At 47.4% G+C, this 17,163-nt stretch overlaps 1 protein-coding gene across 1 annotated transcript in view; it reads left to right on the forward strand.

The window, feature by feature from the left end:
* Positions 1-17,163, forward strand: part of NSMCE1 (NSE1 homolog, SMC5-SMC6 complex component) — a 29,363-nt gene that overhangs the window by 6,322 nt on the left and 5,878 nt on the right. The window contains exons 3-4 of the mRNA XM_070413632.1: positions 14,870-14,991; positions 16,011-16,088. Coding sequence (XP_070269733.1) covers positions 14,870-14,991; positions 16,011-16,088 — 200 coding nt within the window. The remainder of the gene's footprint in view (positions 1-14,869; positions 14,992-16,010; positions 16,089-17,163) is intronic.

Raw genomic sequence — 17,163 nt, forward strand, 5'->3', positions numbered from 1 at the left:
CTTGCCTTTGGAGAGAGGAGGAGAGGAATAGGCTTGTCAACAGAAATCAAAGGACTTCATCTTTACCCTGTTCTGTTCTTTTATTGACAAAAAAAGACTTGAGGCAAACATGGCATTATTAGTTTAGTCTAATGGTTGTCACTTCTGATGAATGGGAATATAGGTTTTATATGCTGTGTTTTTGTATTTTCTCTATTAAAAATTATTTTTTAATCCTCACCTGAGTATATGTTTTTTTATTGATTTGAGAGAGAGAAGAAGGAAGAGAGAGAGAGAAAAAATTAAAGTAAGAGAGAAACATTGATCAGTTGTTTCCCCCATGGGCCCCGATCAGGGATCAAACTCACATCCTGGGCATGTGCCCTGACCAGGAATTGAAGCCCCCACCTTCTGGTGTACAGGATGATGCTCCAACCAATTGAGCCACACCGGCCAGGACCTCTCTCTATTTTTAATTGTTAAAAGAAGAGTGGAAAAAAGACGTGAGCCAAGTCAAGAGGGGTGAGGAAAGGTATGGGAGAGGCTTCAAGGACCTAGTCCTAGGCGGAGGGACACGAGGCCCAGTGTCACCTTTGGAGAACTGCGTCTGCAGCATGATAGAGGCGGAAGCCAGGTCCCGGAGGGTGGAGGAGTGTGTGCGTCAGGAGGGAAAGAGTACAGAAACAAGTCCATTCATGATGTGCAGAAGGGAGATGGAGAGGGTGGCAGGTTAGAGAAGAGGCACGGATTGAGCCACTGGTCCATTGAGGTGTTCTGTGGGGAATTCTGGGAGCTTTGTTATACATCCACAAATAAAGGCTTGACGGGTCTATAGTAAGGAAACCTGTTTACCTTTGTTAATCCTGTGTATCCAAACTTAACTGACAAACAGATAACAGACTTCAGGAAACCCTAGATAAAACTATATGATGTGTGTGAAGAGAATAAGTTTTTTTGTGTGTAGGTTTACAGATCTGGAAAAACCCATAGTATGTATACCATAGTAGTGGTTTTTTCTTTTGGTGTGTGTGTGTGTTTTAATCCTCACCTGAGGGTATGATTTAATGATTTTTGAGGGAGGGAGGGAGGGAAAGAGAGAGAGAGAGAGAGAGAAGAGAGAAGAGAGAAACATAGATCCGTTGCCTCCCGCATAGGCCCTGGCCTGAGGTCGAACCCACAATCTAGGTATGTGCCCTGACCTGGAATTGAATGGGGTGATGCTCCAGCCAACTGGGTCACCTGGCCAGGGCTACCATAGTAGTGTTGTTCCCTCCTCTTAATTCTGTAGACAGTGCGGACCTCCAGGAGGATTTGAAGCTAGAAGTGACAGACTTAGTGCCGTGTTTGGGAACTCTCCTGGTGAGAACATGTCTGCTCTAATTGCCTGCACTGTGGTGGACGGGGTCTTTGGTGAGAGCCTCCTTCATGGAATATTACACCTGTCAAGCTAGCTTCTCTTGCTCTTTAAAAAGCACAACAGGGCTTTAAACATACCCCTCAATATTCTTCAGTGATGGGCATAGCAGGCTTTTCTTGTCCCATTAGTATCTTATATATGTCCCGGATATGAACGTTACTATAGATGGGGAAGTTTCATAGCTCACTGCAAAGAGCTGTATGATGCCTTAATACTAAGATTGAAAGTGTTTTTGCCTTTATTTGACCTTTAAAGTAGTTATGATCTAATATAGAAAAGTCCTGTAGAATGTGTCTAGGAAATGATTTATTCTCACACTTTATGTACCATTTCTGCGTATCAAGATATGGTTATAGTTATCAGGGTAGAACTATAGTTTGTTTTCTCCTGTTGTTCATGAAAAAAAAAAAGGTCATTCACAGTATTATTCTTACTTGAGAGGTTTTAAACAAAGAATGATGGAAAGAAAAGACCTAAAATTAAGTAAATACTTAATAAAACCAGTATTGTCAGTCTCTTATCTTTTGAGAGATGCCTAGGAAAGGCCCTTTTACCAACTGGAAACATATTTAGCTTTTAAGAGAAGTAAAAACAAAGGAGTAATTGAAACTGCAAGTTACTCTAATTAATTGCAGTTTCCCTTGGGTTTTGTCCAGTTTATCAAAGAACTTCCTGTTCTGGGCTTTGTTTTGGGGTCTCTTCTTACTGTCACTAGGGGAAAACAAATTTCCCAAATCTCCCGGCTAGTGAAGAATTTAGACTTTGTTCTGCGGTCCTGGTGGAAAGCCTTGGTTTTGGCCTTTGAATGGCATTGGGACTTGTATTCCTAGTGCCCCTTAGATTCTGTGCCAGGGCTTGCGAACACGCATATGGTCGTTCAGCACAACTTCCTGAGACTCTCCCGAGCACCAGGCCTCTGCTAGGGACAGCTGCCACAGAGATAAAGTTTTGCTGCATCTTGGGTCTTGTGCGTCCTACACATATAGAATCAGATGTTTCCAGTAGACACTCCTAATGGTGGTAGGTACAGGAGGCCTCAGGAGTGGTGGTTAAGAAGACTTGGATTTGCCCTCGCTGGTTTGGCTCAGTGGATAGAGTGTCGGTCTGTGGACCAAAGGACCGGGTTCGATTTCGGTCAAGGGCGCATACCTTGGTTGCAGGCTTTTCCCCGGCCTGGGCCCTGGTCAGGGCACATGCAGGAGGCAACCAATTGATGTGTTTCTCTCTGTCTTTCCCTCTCTCTTGCACTCTCTTTAAAAGATTAATGAAAAAATATCCTCGGGTGAGGATTAACAAAAAAAAAAGGAAGACTTGGATTTGAGGATTTCTGCTTTGGATTGAGACAGAGTAACAGGGACTAGTTTACCTTCTGTCTGAAATAATTAAAAATGGACAGACTATATGAAACACTGGGCATTAGTCAATGAAGGACAGTAATCTTTTGACAGAGACAGTGAGGGTTTTTCCTCTTTTTTTTTCAAATCCTCACCAAAGGATATGTTTTTCACTGATTTTAGAGAAAGTAGAAGGGAGGGAGGGAAAAAGGAAAGGAAGGGAGGGAGGGGGAGAGAGAGAAACATCAATGTGAGAGAGAAACATGGATGGATTGCCTCCTCTACGTGCTCCTACCAGGGATTGAACCTGCAAGATAGGTATGTGCCCTGAGTGGGGATTGAACCTGAAACCTTTTGGTGCACAGGATGATGCTCCAACTGACTGAGCCACCTGGTGAGGGCGGTTGTCCCCCTCTTGACACGAAATACATATTCTCTTTTCTAACACCACCTCTCCAATTCCCTAGACACCAACTAGATATCCAGTAACTTAATTCAGTCCTGATACTGACTGCCTAGCATTAGTATCATATCCCACACATTAAAGGGGCTCAATCCCACAAGGGTACCCCCACTTCAGATGTCAGACCATCCTACTTCTCCTATGACACCCTCCTCAGGTTTAACAGTTTGCTAGAATGGCTTACAGACACCAGGAAAACACTCTGCTTACGCCTGGCTGGCCTGACGCAGCAGATGTTTCCTACAGAAAACTAAAGAGACCCTAAGGAGCAGGGCATAAGCAAGATAAACAGAACCTCCGGGCTTAGAGCGAGAGAGGAGAGACTAGTCAACAACTCTCTGCACAGAGTTTAAAAAGCCAACAGCTATTTCTGATAAAAACCCTTAAAAGAGTAGGAAAACTAAGGAACTTCCTCAGCTTGATAAAGGAGACCTATGTAAACATCACACTTAATTGTGAAAGACTTAATACTTTCCCCCAAGAACATCCATTCTCACCATTTCTGTTGTAACCAGTACACTCAGGCAAGAAACAAATAAAGGCCTCCAGATGGGAAAGGAAGAAGGAGAACTCTATTCACAGACATGATCTTCTGTGTAGAAAGTCTATGGAGTCCTCCCCAAAGCTACCAGACATGGTAAGTGAGTTTAGTCAAGTTGCAGGGCACAGCATCCCACTTCTACCCACTAGTCTTAGCGTCTGTTGGTGTTTCTTCCCTAAATGCACTCATCCTTTATTGGTTACCAACTTGCTATGAGGAGCTATTCTATACTCTAGCACCAACCTTTTGGAATTATGTTGTGTTATGTTTTATTTTTAAACTGTTAGTGGGTTTTATATTTTTTAAATTTATTTTTATTTTTTATAACTGTTAGTGGGTTTTAAAATTATCTATTGTCCTAAGGACAAATTAGGTAAAATATCTAAAATTTTAGATTAAAAAATTAGGAGCTGGCATTATTTCACTGAGCAGAATAAATAATATGATGTTCAGGCAAAAAGCAAGTTAATTTAAATATCTGTACCAAGAATAGATCAGTGAGTACAGTATCAGAAGGACATTGGGGTTTGATAGATAGTTTCTGTTTTGTCAAACCTCTATCCACCTTCATCCTAGCTTTCTTTTTCTCATGCTGACTTAGGAGACTAGACTTGCTTCGTTGTTTCGGTGAGTATTTAAGGCTCATGCACACAGTAGGCTGCACGCATGCATGTGAGTCACAGCGATACTGTTGACATCTTGGGTTAGTGTGCCATCTCGTATCTGTAGCTGTAAATACCTTCTCTTTCCAAGGAGGACTCAGTGATACTGAGAAGCTGGCTCCAAGTACTTTCTCCTCCTACAGTGATTTCATTGTACATTTCTCCTCTTTGGACATGATGAACAGTTAATAAACTTACGACTGTCTGGGCCTGCTTGCCTTTCCAGTTAATCAAGGGGAATTATGTCTGTGGTCATAACTGAAAAGTGGCATTAAAATCAGCATGAAAAGTAACATCTAAAATGTAAATTTGAGCATCTGATGGGTCGTCTCAGCTTTGCTCAGGTGAAATCTCAGGAAGAGGAAGCTTACACAGCAGGGACAGAGCCAGCTGCTCTGGTTTCAGGGTGGCCGGCCATCCCCTGCAGAGCCTTCATCAGCAACTTGGGGTTCCCCGAGGCAGGTGGGAGTGGGGCCTGCCACTCATCTCAACAGACCACCTGTTTTCAAAGAGTGAGACAAAAATGAAATGCACATGAACAGCATCAACAGTAAAGTTGAGCTGAAAGTGGTTTAGTTTTCTGCGATGACTCAGATTGGACTTCAGGACTTGCCCTGCCTCAGTGCCTTCACGATGAAGAGTTGGTGCTGCTCTGTTGCTCCCTGGGGCACTGACCGGCACAGCTCTGGGGAGAGGGATGGCGATAGGTGTGTTTCCTGCACATGTGGGGACAGGGGCCCACGTCCACTCCAGCCGTGTTGTTTTATGGGTTTTAGGGCATGCGGCTGATATGCAGGAACTGTGCCAAGCACTGAAAAATAGGTTTTATGCACTGTCATTTGAAGAAAGGACAAAGACTTCCTAACTGAAATAAGCTCTTGATAAAAAAAAAAAAAAGATTTACATATACGCACCTGGAAACAGATCTCTCAACCAAAGGTTTGAAAAAGTCCATTGTTAAAGCCTTTCCACCCTGTACCCGCCGAGTCCTGCCGAGTCCTGGCTAATCCACCTTGTCACAGGTGCTGTCAGTTTTCTCTCTGTGATTCAGACTCCTGAGGGTTAAGGTGTCAGGTTACATTGTTGTTGAGCGCTGAAATGTTTTTTAAGCTTTTATTATGGAAAAAGTGAAACAGAGAGAAAGTAGAGAGAATAATACAATGAGACCTCTTGTACCCATCACCCAATTAAAATGATAACTCATGACTCACCTTGTTTTATCTGTACTCAAACCTACTTACCCCATATTATTTTAAAGTAATTCTTAGGCATCATCGCGTATCTAAATAAGATTTTTCTTTTTTACAATGCATGCTCAAGTCCTTTTGTCACTGCCCTAAACTGAAGTCCAGACATCTGACTTCTGGTCCAGGCTTTGTCACTTACTGGCCCTGTAATCTCAGGTAAGTCCTTAACCTCTGTGGCCCTTGGTGTCCTCTTTTGAAGAACAGACTGTGCCGCATCCCAGCTCACCTCCGTGGAGGGTCTGATGGACAGACCGTAAGGGGCAGAGCTCTAGCACGGGGTGAATGATGTGCAGATGGAGAGAATTACTTGTCTAATATATTTGCTGCACAAAAGACAGCTCTCCTCCCTCCATTCTTCTCAGCACCGTTCACCAGCCATACTTGGGGAGCGCCATTGTCACCTCCCATCTTTTCACTCACATACCTGAATTTCGAGAGAACCTTTTCCCCCTGGAAATTGATGCAAAAGCCACAGTCTGAAAAGTGACCCCTCACACACCTTGGTGGCCCACTGTCCCTGCTTGCCAGCCTTTCCCAGGCCTGGGGTCTGCTTTCTCAGGCCTAATGTGCTCCCCCTCCCGCTCCCCTGTCTGATCCAGGGGCCGAGCTTCCCCACTGTCGGTGCCACAGTCAGCAGGACCCCCCAGCCAGCCTCATCAGATGCGAGGGCTATGACAGGGCCCACAGTGTTTGGTCCCCTGGGGTCTTATTTTTTGCTGTTATTTCCTCTGCCTAAAAATAGCATTTCCTATCTGATGTCTAGTTTGGAACAAAACTACTTATTGTTCAGAAGTTAGGGCAGCAGACTTCCGATTGCCTGCTGGCCGAGAATGCAGTGAGCCCTAGGTACCAGAACCCAGTAGGGGGCCTTGATTAGTAAGAAGAGGTTTGTTGGTTAAATTAAAATTTTAATTTTTTAGAAAAGGAGATAATATGTACAGGGGTGGCCAGAAAACAATCTCTCAGAGTGAATTGAACCAATCCCCGCTTCTCAGAGGAGAAGTGTCCCATTTTGCTCAGTGCTGCCCCAGCGTGTCGACTGCCCTGAGTCCAGTTTGTTAATTTCCCCAACAAAAAGGCATTTCCTGCCAGAGAAAGTGCTGTTCTGTCCTTTCCTGGGTCTTTGGCCTTTAGTTCAGCACTGTGTGCTGACCCCCCGGGACCTGGACGAGTGCTGAGGGCTGGACCTCCCTTCTTTGCCACGGAAGTGATGGCGATGGCCTGGGTTCAGCCTCCAGTGTCCTCTGAGCGCAGCCCTCTGTCTTCAGCACCGCCTCGGGCGTCTCCCAGGCACTGCAGACACGTCATCTTTCTCTGGTGTCTGAGTCCCTCTTTGTGACTCTGAAGATGCAGTGCCTGGTCCAGAGGATGCCCGTGTGACTGGTAGGTCCGGCATGGGGAGTGTTCTCAGAGCATTGTCTGTGCTCTACAGAGGCTGTGGCTTACTGCCAGGAGCCTGGGATCTGGAGCAGGGCAGGCCTGGGCTCCATTTCCAAGTTGTGGGAGCTCTGGAGAACTTATTTAACATCTCCCAGCCTCTTACATGTAAAGATGATATTAATAACTCACGGAGTTACTGTTCTTGCTGTGATGAGAAGAACCAAGCTAATGAACGGTGGGCAGCACATTCTAAGGTGAATTACAGCTCCACATCTGCAGGCCTAACAATAGCAACTTCACCACAGCCCACAGAACGTGCCCAGGTATAGCCTGCTGACAAGTAGAAAGAACACAGGTGGCACCTAAGATCTGCAGACCCTTGCTTGCTTCAGATATGATGCTAAGTGCTGGGTTAGGGTGTCTCTGCTCTCTGAGGAGAGGCATGTGATAGGCACAGGCCTTGTTCCTCACTTCTTGTAGCTGTTCATCCCACGTCACTGACTGCGGGTCAGTAGGATCGAGAGAGCTAGGCTCTGATCCAGCTCTAGCTGCAAAAAACCCCTGATACTTTCATACTTACATGAAGTTTGTAGTGGTTTTTTTTTCCCGATTAGTTTGGGATTCTGAAGGGAGAAGTGCTTTATTAATTAGTTCTGTGAAGTCCTTAAAGTGGTAGAACCAAGACTGGAAATGAAGTAGTTGCCTCAGAATTGTGTGATCTGTTTTTATGTTGTGCACTTCATCTTGAGCGTGGACTCATAGGATATTGGAGCCAAATGGATCCTCCGATGCTCCTGCAGCCCAGTGTATCCCTGCAGGTTTGCAAACGGTAGCCTTGACCATGAGCTGTAGCCATAGGGGAGGGGCTGGGCAGAGCAGTGAAGATGAGCTGGTCTAAAGACGGTACTGGAAGTGCTAATCTGGTGTAACCTTGGCACGTAATGAGCGTGTTAGGGATCTTGTTAGTGAGCCAGAGACCCCAGTTATGGCCAACTTCAAAAGGAACATCCGTGTTGGGAGGTTCCTGGGGAAGGGGCACACAGGACTGTCTGATGGCTGGGTGCCAGGCTGAGGAATTGCCAGGAACCAAGGAGCACAAGGGCTCAACCATAGCTGCACCTCATGGCCAAAGCCACCTCCAGCTCTCCCCTCTGCCCTGCCTCAGACTGAGTGTGCCGGACAGGCTGAGCGTAGCCGCTGGGCCCACTCCTGGCTGACCTAAGACCTGCCTCTTTAGCTTCCTGCCCTCTGGTTCTCTGGATATGGGATAATTCTCCCACCAAAATCGTACATATAGGGGAAAGGCAATTTAAAACAACAAGAAAAGCTAGGGTCTGGTTAGGGTTGAAAACAGCTGCTAGGCAGCCAGGTATCACCAGACAACTTCAGTGGGGCAGCCGGGTTTGGTCACTGGAACAAAATGTGTTGGGGAAGGCGGTGCTTGGGAACTGTGGAGGGTGGCATAGGAACTGTGGAGGGTGGCATGGGAACTGTGGAGGGTGGCATGGGAACTGTGGAGGGTGGCATGGGAACTGTGGAGGGTGGCATAGGAACTGTGGAGGGTGGCATGGGAACTGTGGAGGGTGGCATAGGAACTGTGGAGGGTGGCATGGGAACTGTGGAGGGTGGCATGGGAACTGTGGAGGGTGGCATAGGAACTGTGGAGGGTGGCATGGGAACTGTGGAGGGTGGCATGGGAACTGTGGAGGGTGGCATGGGAACCGCATCTGGTCGGGTCAGGGAGGGCCTGTGTAGGAGGGGACATGTCCGGATGCTAGAGAACTGGAGCCTGGGTGGTTGGAGCCAGTGGTGGTGGTGGGAACACGATTGCAGGGATGTGTGCGAGGCATGTGTGAAGTTGGGGGTAAGGTGATGGGTGGCCTTCAGAGGTGGGAGAAAGGGGGAGACTTGCCAGGGACCCACAGAGAGGTGGGCAGGATGGGGCTGGAACGCACGCACTGCTGGCCCCATGGCACCGGCTGCTTCTGTTGCTGCCAGAAAGTTAAGTTGGTGGGGGAGTGTCACTGAGCAAAAGAGAAGTTTATTCTCAGGTTTATGACACAGGTTGTCTGTGACACGTAGAATATCAGCAGTGAAGAGGGACACGTGGCCCTGAAGGAAGCTTGTGTGGTAGGAGAGGGTGGGACTCAAGGGAACGTGAGCAACTGAGCAGATGGCTGGTTTCCGTAATAAGTAAGGACAGCAGTCGGAAGTAGCTTTTAAAATAAAAATACAGTAAAAACATACATGTTTTTGAAATATGAGACTAGACAGCAAATCAGAGGTGGTGGGGAGAGAGGACAGTGCAGGGTGGCTCATCTTCACGTGGCCCAGATGTCTGGAAAGTCTGATGTATTAGAATGCATTTGATCTGCCCCCAGAGTGCATTTTTCTGAATGGTCCCCAAGAGAGGCCTTTTCAGTGGAAAATGTGAACCATCACTTTCAGAGGGAGGTGGGACTTGCCGCTGTACCACATGAGGCGGACAGGAGTGGTTCCTGCTATGAAGAACCCTGTCAGTTAGTCAGCGAGAGGTAGTTCTTGGAGGTCTGAGGTTCCCAGAGTTTGTGCTCTGCAGGGAGGTTTCCAGCGAGCCAAGGCACAGGCCTGTGCAGAACAGCAGGCTCACCCTCCGTTCTGGGTGGTGGAGCAGAGGAAGAAGGCGCAGAAGCACTTTGCACTGGGGGCAGCCGAGAAGCTTTCATGGAAAAAAGTGTCATTTGAGTTGGCTTTCATAACTAGTAGGCAGAAATAGGAATGAGAAGGAGGGAGGCCTTTCAGAAAGGAAGGACGTAAGCAGAGGCACGGAGGCAGGAAATATGGTCGTGTCTCACCCCTCTGATCACCAGCTTTCAGCAGCTGTGGCTAAATTTCATTGTCATTCTACTGTCAAGATTCTTGTCTATCTCCTTTATGTGGCCCACATGGCTGTGCCTTCTCCTGCCACCAGCGTGATCTTTTCTTTAATGATATTTATGTACACAAGGAGCTTACAAATACCTTTCTCTGTCAGAAGTCAAATACAGAGAGCATTTAAATGCCCTGGGATGACCCCCGTGGTCATCAGCTTGGTGGGTAATCTGCCAGGCCTTTTTCCTGGAGTAATGTTTCCTTGGTTTTATTATTGTTTTTAACATAAATGGTCCCACAAATGTGTTTTCTGCTGGTTTTTCCCTCTCAGAGTGATTTTTAAGGCACAAATCTTTTGAAATCAATTATTTTAAAAATTTTTATCATTTTTTAAATTTCCAATTACAGTGGACATACATTATTATACTAGTTTCAGGTGTACACCCCAGTGAATAGACATTATATAACTTGTTAAGTGATCATCCCCATAAATCTCATGCCCATCTGATACCATACATAGTTAATAGAATATTGACTATGTTCCTTAGGCTGCACTTTATAGCCCCATGACTATACTGTAACAATCAATTTGTACTTCTTAATCCCTTCACCTTTTTCACTCATCCCCCAACTCCCCTCCCATCTGGCAACTGTCAAAACATTTTCTGTATCTGTAAGTCTTTTTCTGTTCTGCTTGTTTGTTTTGTTTTTTAGATTCAATCGTTGATAGATGTGTATTTATTGCCATTTTATTATTCATATTTTTTATCTTTTTTTTCTTCTTCCTAAAGAAGACTCATATAATACTGGTTTGGTGGTGGTGAACTCCTTTAGTTTCTTCTTGTTTGGGGAAGCTCTATATCTGTCCTTTGATTCTAAATGATAGCTTTGCTGGGTAGAGAAATCTTGGTTGTAGGTCCTTGCTTTTCATCACTTTGAATACAAACCTCAGTTCTCAAACATCTCCCATCTTGAACAATTCAGTTCTCAACCAACTTGTTTATGGAAAAAATGTCTGTTGTCCAACAAAACTTCAGTTCTCAACCCGATAACCCTTTACTGCTGAAAGCTATGTGATCAGTCATGTGTCTCAGGCAACAAAGGAGAGAATGCGTGAGTATAAGTCAGTTTATTGCTAAACCTCACATTATTAACATCTCAGGAAATTGTTCTGTGATTATTTTCATGTTCTTTTGCTTTTTGTTGCTGCTTATTGTTGTTACTAAATACCTACAGTAACTCGCCATGGGTCCTAAGGAGGTTAGTGGTAGCAGCAAAGTGAAAAGGAAAGTTGAGAGAACAGTGATAGAGCTTAAAAAGAAATATTTGCGCTCTGGCTGTTGTCCCCAGTGGTTAGAGCACTGGCCTGTGCACCAAGGAATCGAAGCTTTGATTCCAAGTCAAGGGCATGTACTGGGTTGCAGGTTCGATCCATGACCTCCGGGGCGCATGCAGGAAGCAACTGATTGATGTGTCTCTCTCGAGTTGATCTCTCTCTCTCTTTCTCTTTCCCTCCCTCCCTCCTTCCCACTCTCTCTAAAAATCAATGGGAAAAATATCCCTGGGTGAGGATTTTTTTTTTAAAAAAGGAAAACATAATTGCAAAGTATGATAGAGGTGTTTGTGTGTGTCTGATCTGGCTATCGAGGATGGCATGGCAAAATCAACTCTCAGCACAATTTTAAAACATAAAGAGGCCATCAAGAGTGCTGATGTTGCTAAGGGTGTGAAAGTGCTCACGAAACAATGATCACCTGCAATTGAGAAAGGTTAAAACAGGGAATCATTTGGGGGTCTGGAATGGAGTAATTCAATTTACATTTTTTCTAATGGGAAGAAATGATTTGGTTTTCAAACAAATCATTTCTAGAACAGCCTTCTGGAATGAATTAAGTTTGGGAACCGAGGTTTCATTGTATTTCTTGCCACTCCCTTCTGGCCTGCATAGTTTCTTTTGAGAAACCAGCTGACAATCTTATGGGAACTTCCTTGTAGGTAACTAACTGCTTTTCTCTTGCTGCTTCTAAGAATCTCTTTGTCTTTAAACTTTTATATTCACTTGTGATGTGTCTTGGTGTAGGCCTCTTTGGGTTCATCTTGTTTGGGACTCTGCGATTCCTGGACTTGTATGTCTATTTTCTTCACCAAGTTAAGGAAGTTTTCTGTCATTTTTTCAAATAGGTTTTCAATTTCTTGCTCTCTCTCTTCTCCTTCTTGCACCCTCATGATGCAGATGTTGGTACGCTTGAAGTTGTTCCAGAGGCTCCTTACACTATCCTCTTCTTTAAAACTCTTTTTCTTTTTGCTGTTCTGATTGGGTGTTTTTTGCTTCCTTTTACTCCAAATTGCAGGTTTGATTCTCAGCTCCATCTTCTCTACTGCTGCTTCCCTGTAAATTATTCTTCATTTCAGTTAGTGTATCCTTCATTTTTGACTGGTCCTTTTTTGTGTTGTTAAGGTTCTCACTGAGTTCATGGAGTATCTTTATAACCAGTGTTTAATCTAGTAGACTGCTTGTCTCCATTTTGTTTAGTTCTTTTTATGGAGTTTTATTCTGTTCTTTCATTTGGGACATGTTTCTTTGTCTCCTCCTTTTGGCAGCCTCCCTCTGTTTGCTTCTATGTATTAGAGCTGCCACGTCTCCCAGGCTTGAGAGAGTGGTGTAATGTAGTAGGTGTCCTGAAGGGTCCAGTGCCCCAGCCTTCCTGATCACCCACCCAAGCTGGGCACTCGAGGTGCACCTCCTGTGGGGACTGTATACACCCTCCTCTTGTAGTTGAGCCTTGATTGCTGTTGGTACATCATTGGGAGGGATTTACCCCTGGGCCAATCAGCTGCAAGGATTGGCTGCGACCACAGACCACTGACTTCTGACCACCATGGAGGATTAGCTGTGCAGGGGTCCACCCCACAGATCAGGACTTACTTCAGCAGGTCTCTGGTTTCCACCGAATCTGCCACTTAACTGTTGCGTGTGAAGGTGGTTGGGTGGTGGTGCTTTGATGTGATCTGAAACTGTCCACTGGGTGCACCGGCTCTGAGGCCTCCTGGGATGTGCAGGCTAAGGTCAGCCACTGCCTGTGTTCTGCCCAGGGCCATCTGGCATGAGCTATAAAGCAATCTGCAGATGGCTGCTACTTGTGCAGGGCTTGAAGGTGCCCTGAGAAGGCCAACCTGTGAGCCAAGGCTGACTGCTGTTAGGGCTGGGCCTGGGCCACTTAGTAAGCGGTATGGGGCTTGCTGAGGCCAAATGCTGCTTATTTGAGATTTTAGGAAAATCTGAAGCATGAGCCAAGAGAGGCCATTCATATGGAAAAGCCACTGGGAAACAGCGTGGGTGGGCCCCAAAGTTGGGTGGGGCGGGGCCTCAGGGAATCTCAGATATGGCACAGCCTGCTGTCTCTGGGAGGGGAGGGCTCATCAAAGGAACAGTGGCCTCTGCCAGCACTTCTGTCTGGGGGAAAGCTGCCCCTCCAGCTCTCGCCCTGATGCTGGACAATTCAGTTCCTCCCATATGTCTCTGATGCCTTTCAAGCTGCTGCCCCAGAGCTGGAGCTGAGAGCGAGTGAGTCTGGGTAAGTCTGTGCGTGTGCCCTTTTAAGAGGAATTGCCTGGGACTCCAGCAGCCCTCTGTCTCACTCAGCCACAATCCTTGCTGGTTTTATAGCCAGAAGTTTTGGGGACTTAACCTTCCTGGCACTGGAATCCTAGGCTGGGGGGCCGGGTGTGGGGCTGGGACCCTCATTCCTGAGGGGGAACCTCCACAGCTGAGATAGCCCTTTCGATTTTTATCCACCACATGTGGGTGTGGGACCAACTCATTCCACACCTCTGCCCCTCCTGCTAGTCTCAATGTGGCTGCTTCTTTAAATCCCTAATTGTAGAAGTTCCACCCAGCCCGATTTCAGGCAGTTCTGAATGATGGTTGCTCTGTCCTTGAGTTGTAATTTTGATGTGATTGTGGGAGGAGGTGAGTACTGTTTAAGCTGCCATCTTGACTGGAAGTTCAATTGATTATTGAAATAAGTGAAAAGAGTAATACATACTCTTGGTTTTAAAATGTGTCATAGTATAAATGGTACGAAGAGGAAAGGTGACCCTGACCATCCTGCTTCCAACTCGGAAAGGCTCCCCATTGCCCACAGGAGGAAGGCCACATGCTCCCCTGCCCACAGGGCCCTGTGCCATCTGGTTCCTGCTTCCACTGCAGCCCCATCGGCCCTTCTGGCCCTTCTTCCCTCCCAGGCTCCCCGCTTTCCATTCACCCCAGACCCCTGCAATACTGGGTTGGGTGGCCCCACCTGGTGCTCTGTCCATCCCCTCCTCTGATTGGCTGATGGACCCTGCCAGTAGTAGCTGCCTTCTTGTAGTCTCTGGGCTGTGCGCCTGCTGTTGGCAACGTGGAGGTGGGAGAGCAGTCAGCCTGGCTGCTTTCACGTGCCTGATGGTGTGAAGCTTGCGGCATCAGCCTCTTCTCCGCATCTGGGGGAAGGATGGTAGTGCCGGCTCGGAGGGCTGTTGGCAGGGTCAGTGAATTACTGTGTGCAGAACCCTGGGATCAGGGCATCTGTTGGGAATGCTCGGTGTGAGCTGCTGTTTGTACCCCTAGCTGCTGTTCCTCACTGTCGCACCCACGCGTTTGTGAGGGTATTCAGGGTCAGAGGCTTCGTGTAGGGAGCTGGGACGAGGTGGGAAGCTGGGCTGTGAGCTGCGTGTGTGAGGTGCCGTGTGGGGACGGTATTGGGCATCAGGGAGCTGTGTGGGAAAGCAGGCTGGGGCTGTGAGCAAAGACAGAAAGGCCACAGCAGGTTCAGATACCTGTTCCTGGGCCTTTCTACCTCCCAGGACCCGTTGTCTCTTCGGACAGACCAGGAAGAGAGAAGCCACATTCACCAGAGAGGCTGGGGCCTTTGCCCATTTCTGGCTTTGCTCTGCCGTTCAGGTTGACACACGTTTGATGAAGCACCCCCCCTCCCCCTTGCCTGTTTGTTTCCAGGCAACGCTCCTGTGGAGAAGTTGGAGGACTTCATCCACAACATTAACAGCGTCTTGGAGTCCTTGTATATTGAGATAAAGAAAGGAGTCACCGAAGATGACGGGAGACCCATTTATGCGCTGGTAAGTGCCAGACAGAGCCCTCTAGTGGCATTTGTGAGGAACTGAGACTGAGACAACTGCCGGGTGCCTCCTGGGGAAGAACGAGGGTGACCCGCCTCAACGAGGGTGACCCACCTCAATGAGGGTGATCCCCCTCAATGAGGGCTCTGAGACAGGAGGGAGACAGACAGATGGCTGAGCCCTGCCACCTCCCGACCCAGCCCGCTCTGTGCTCCCCAGGCCTGTGGTCTCTATAGAACCCCCTGCTGTTTTCAGGGCGGGGTGACCAGAACCTGCACCTGGACTCTTGCCCTCAGTGCTCGCCTCACTGCCCCAGTGGGATGCATTTGACTTTGTTTTGTTTGTTGACCGTGTTCTGCAAGAAGTCACCCAAATGTATGGAATATTAGCATTAAAGGGATAAAATGCTCTTCATTTGGAACAAGACTTAGAAACTGTGGAAAGAAAAGGTGTGGGGCACAACGGATTGAGCCCATTGGAGCCTCCTGTTTTTAGATTTTCTCTCCTAGCTAGGGAACAAGGTGAAGGAGAGGTGGGAGAAGCCGACAAGCCCCCCTCTTTGGCTAGGGAACTGTCTGAGGCCAATCAAAGGAGATCAGGCTCCTATCAGTCAGGCCCACGCAGACAGACTCCAGTGCAGGTTTCCCAAACTCTACCAGGGAAGAAAGGGTTGTGGAGTCAAATAACCGGAAATGCAAGTTTAAATGGTGGGTCAGACCTCTTCACTGCCCTGCTCAGTGCTTGTGCGTGTGAAGCTCCAGGAGTATGCAGACAGGTCTTCCAGATGTATCTTGAGTTTGAAAAATATTGTACAACTTCTGGAGTTCTCAAATCGTTGAGAATTAAACATGTTGACTGAGCTAAAGATTTATGTCTGTAATCTCAGACTGGTTACAAATCCATCGTTGTGGCCCACAGGGCCTGGACATAGGTCCTCATTGCTGGGAGGGAGCACCAGCAAGTGCATTAGCTGACAAGTGAAGGCACAGCCTGACCATCATGCTGACTTGTTTTTTTAGGTGAATCTTGCAACAACTGCGATCTCCAAAATGGCCTCAGATTTTGCAGAGAACGAACTGGATTTGTTTAGAAAGGCTGTAAGTAATAGGGACTCCCACCAGCCGAGCTTCTTATGGGAAGCCTTCATCATTAGAAATGGAAACTGCAGTCTTCAGGGACCACCGCCATTGCGCCCAAGAAAGCCTTCGAAGGGGGATGTCAGTGAGCGCCCACCCCGAATTTACAGCTGCCCGTGATGGTGGGGAGGTCACCGAGGCTGCCTGGGAGAGGCTGGCCCAGGTCTGACCCCTGACGAGCATCGGGCCTCATGGGCGTGTGATGTAGGTGAACAAGCCTCACTGCAGGCACGGGCATGCGGTTTGGGACCGCCAGCAGCAGCACCCCCGGGGAGCTTGCTAGGAAGGCCTCATCCCGTCCTCACCCAGACCCTTGGCTCATTTACACGGAGTGGCGCTGCTCTGCATGCCCTGCTTCGGAGCTGGTTACTCAGTCCTCATTTCACTCACCTGGCAGAATAGCTGAGTAAGATGGTTCTCAGCCCTGGGTGCACATTACAGTAACTGGGTCAGTAAAAATAATTTTGACATTTGGCCTCACAACAGGTCTATCTAATCCAGGTCCCTGAGGACAGAGTCCTAGACTTATTCCTTTCTAAGCCTCCTCTGAGGACAGTCAGCAGCCAGGATTGAGAACCAGGCTCTGAAACACCCTACATACCTGTGTGTGCAGGAAGCCTCTCTCCCCAGCGACTCCGCCCTGTGTCGGGCTGCTCGCCTGTCAGCCTCCCCCGCCTGGGTCCACAGTGCTTCTGTGGCTCCAAGCTTGCGCTCTCCCAGCCCACCCTGGCTCTGCTTTCTGCCCTACCTGGCTCCAGCCTGCCAGTCAGGCAGCCTTCAGGGCCTGGCCACCTTTGAGCTGTAGGGGTGCAGCTTCATTTACTCACTCATCCATTTTTCAGCTTCTCCATCTTCGGGGAGGTAGGGACATGAGAGGTGAGGTGACCCTCTTTTTTTTTTTTTTTTTTTTTTTAAATATATTTTATTGATTTTTTACAGAGAGGAAGGGAGAGAGATAGAGAGTTAGAAACATCAATGAGAGAAACATCGATCAGCTGCCTCCTGCACATCTCCCACTGGAGATGTGCCCGCAACC

The sequence above is a fragment of the Myotis yumanensis genome, unplaced genomic scaffold (assembly GCF_028538775.1).
Source record: "Myotis yumanensis isolate MYYU_CA2020_CCGP unplaced genomic scaffold, mMyoYum1.0.hap1 SCAF_4, whole genome shotgun sequence".
In the NCBI taxonomy this organism is placed as follows: Eukaryota; Metazoa; Chordata; class Mammalia; order Chiroptera; family Vespertilionidae; genus Myotis; species Myotis yumanensis.